Here is a 2,400-nt window from a genome sequence, read left to right on the forward strand (position 1 = left end):
AGGACGTAAGAGACGTCTCCTGTTTCTACAGCCAATAGAGAAGTCAGCTGGTGGAGTCAGCCATAAACCTTCTTCTAAGGGAGTTGGGTCAACATAATAACCAATGCCAGACATCACAGTGTCGGACACTAATGTTTCAGTTACCTGTTACGAACCACTGATAGTCCCCCCAGGTCCACATGGAGATGTTTACCGCCGCCGGGCTGCAGAGGAGACACAGAAAACATGGAGACAACGGAGAGGAAACATGGAGACAACGGAGAGGAAACATGGAGACAATACTAATTGTTCCATAACAACTTTGTTCCCAGTTAGTCCCTTAACAACAAAAACACGACCTAAATGTACCCTTTGAAGCATGAAACACCATTGAAGATGCTTTGTGACTATATACCTGCGCCCTCCGGGCCAGGTACGTTGTTGGGACATTGTCCTGATGTCGGACACCATGGTGGTGTAGCCCTCTCCGGACAGCGTCTGTGGTGGTGCCGGGGCTGGAGCTCGGATACGAGCGCCAACCGTCTTTTGGGGAGGATTTCTCACTGAGGACTGGAGTTTATCTTTGGATGAGCAGAGGGCCACGTTTAAAGCACTGCTCAGACCATTCAGCTGGTGGAGTCTCCGGAGCTGGTTTTAGGACGTACGAGACGTCCCTTTTTCACAGCCAATAGGAAGTCAGCCGGTGAGTCTCCAAGCGGTTTAGACGTAAGAACGTCTCCTTTCAACGCCATAAGAAGTCAGCTGGTGGACGTCCGAGCGGCTGGTTTCAGACGTGGAGACGTCTCCTGTTCCAACCAATAGAGATCAGCTGGTGGAGTCCTCCAGAGGGCTGGTTCAGTGACGTAAGCGACGCTTCTGTTCAACAGCCAATACGAGAAGTCAGCTGGTGGAGTCTCCCAGGTCTGGGTGTAGGACAGTAAGTAGACTCTCCCTTTTTCTACAGCCAATAGAGAAGTCATCGTTGGAGTCTCCAAGGCTGGTTTTAGGACGTAAGAGACGTCCCTGTTTCTACACAGCCAATAGAGAAGTCAGCTGGTGGAGTCAGCCATAAACCTTCTTCTAAGGGAGTTGGGTCAACTAATAACCAATGCCAGACATCACAGTGTCGACACTATGTTTAGTTACCTGTTACGAACCATGATGAGTCCCCCAGTCCCACATGGAGATGTTTACCAGCCGCCGGGGCTGCAGAGGAACGACACTAGAAAACATGGAGACAACGGAGAAACATGGAAACGGAGGAGGAACTGAACAACGGAGAGAAACCTGGAGACAACGAGAGAGAAACATGGAGACAAACGGAGAGAAACATGGAAACGAAAATAGGAGAAACGGGAGTAGAACATGGAGACAACGGATATAACACCGGAGACATCGGAGAGCAAGCATTTAACAATGCACGAGAGTAAACATTGAGACATCGGAGAGGAAACAATGGAGAACAACGGAAGGTGAACATGGAGACATCGGAGATGAAACAGGGAGACATCGTATAGGACAGGGAGACATCGGCTGAGCACATGGGGACATCTGATTAGGAAAACATGGGAGACATCAACGGAGGAAACATGGAGACAACGAGAGGAAAACATGGACAATCGGAGAGGAAACAGGAGTACAACGGAGAGGAAACTGGAGGACATCGGAGAGGAACAGGAGACAACGGTGAGGGAAACATGGTAGACATTGGACGAGAGAACAGCGGAGACAACGGAGAGGAAACATGGAACAACAGTAGGAATTTGTACCGAAGATGGACCCTCTGGGGGATCGAATATTAAGTATTCTGTTCTGATACAACGATAGAGGTGTAACAGAGATGAAACCTAGATTACAACGAAGAGGAAAACAGGAAGAAATGTAGAGAAAACGCGCAGGAAATGCAGAATAAAACAGAGGAAACAGAGGAAAGAAGTAGAAACAGAAAAGAGGAAACAGAAAACAGAGGAAACAGAAAAAGAGAAACGGGACAGACAGAGGAAAAGAAAAAGAGGAAAACAAACAGAGGGGAGACACAGGAAAACAGAGGAAACAGAGGATCATAGGAAAGCAGAAAAAAAGAAAAGAGAAAACAAGAAAAATAGAGGAAACAGAGAACAGAGGAACAAAGAGACACAGAAAACAGTAGGAAAAAGAAAAAGTAGAACAGCAGATTAAAACAGAGAACAAGGAATACAGAGAAATAAGAAAAAACAGAGGAAACAGAAAAGAGGAACGAAACAATAGAAACGAGAACCCTCGACGAGAATCAGAGGAAACAGAATCCGTCAACCTGAACGCTGTCTGTGTGTTTCCTCTGTTTCCTGTTTCCTCTGATTCTCTGTTTCCTATTTGGTTCCCTGTTTCCTCTGATTCCTCTGTTTCCTATGTTGTGTTCCTCTTGCTTCCTGTTTCGCTCTG

At 46.9% G+C, this 2,400-nt stretch overlaps 1 protein-coding gene across 1 annotated transcript in view; it reads right to left on the reverse strand.

Annotated features, from left to right (window-relative positions):
- The window catches only part of si:ch211-71n6.4 (para-nitrobenzyl esterase), a 25,812-nt gene that overhangs the window by 10,578 nt on the left and 12,834 nt on the right, over positions 1–2,400 (reverse strand). The window contains exon 7 of the mRNA XM_032519025.1: positions 145–203. Within this exon, the coding sequence (XP_032374916.1) occupies positions 145–203 (59 nt within the window). The remainder of the gene's footprint in view (positions 1–144; positions 204–2,400) is intronic.

The sequence above is a fragment of the Etheostoma spectabile genome, chromosome 1, assembly GCF_008692095.1.
Source record: "Etheostoma spectabile isolate EspeVRDwgs_2016 chromosome 1, UIUC_Espe_1.0, whole genome shotgun sequence".
Classification (NCBI taxonomy): domain Eukaryota; kingdom Metazoa; phylum Chordata; class Actinopteri; order Perciformes; family Percidae; genus Etheostoma; species Etheostoma spectabile.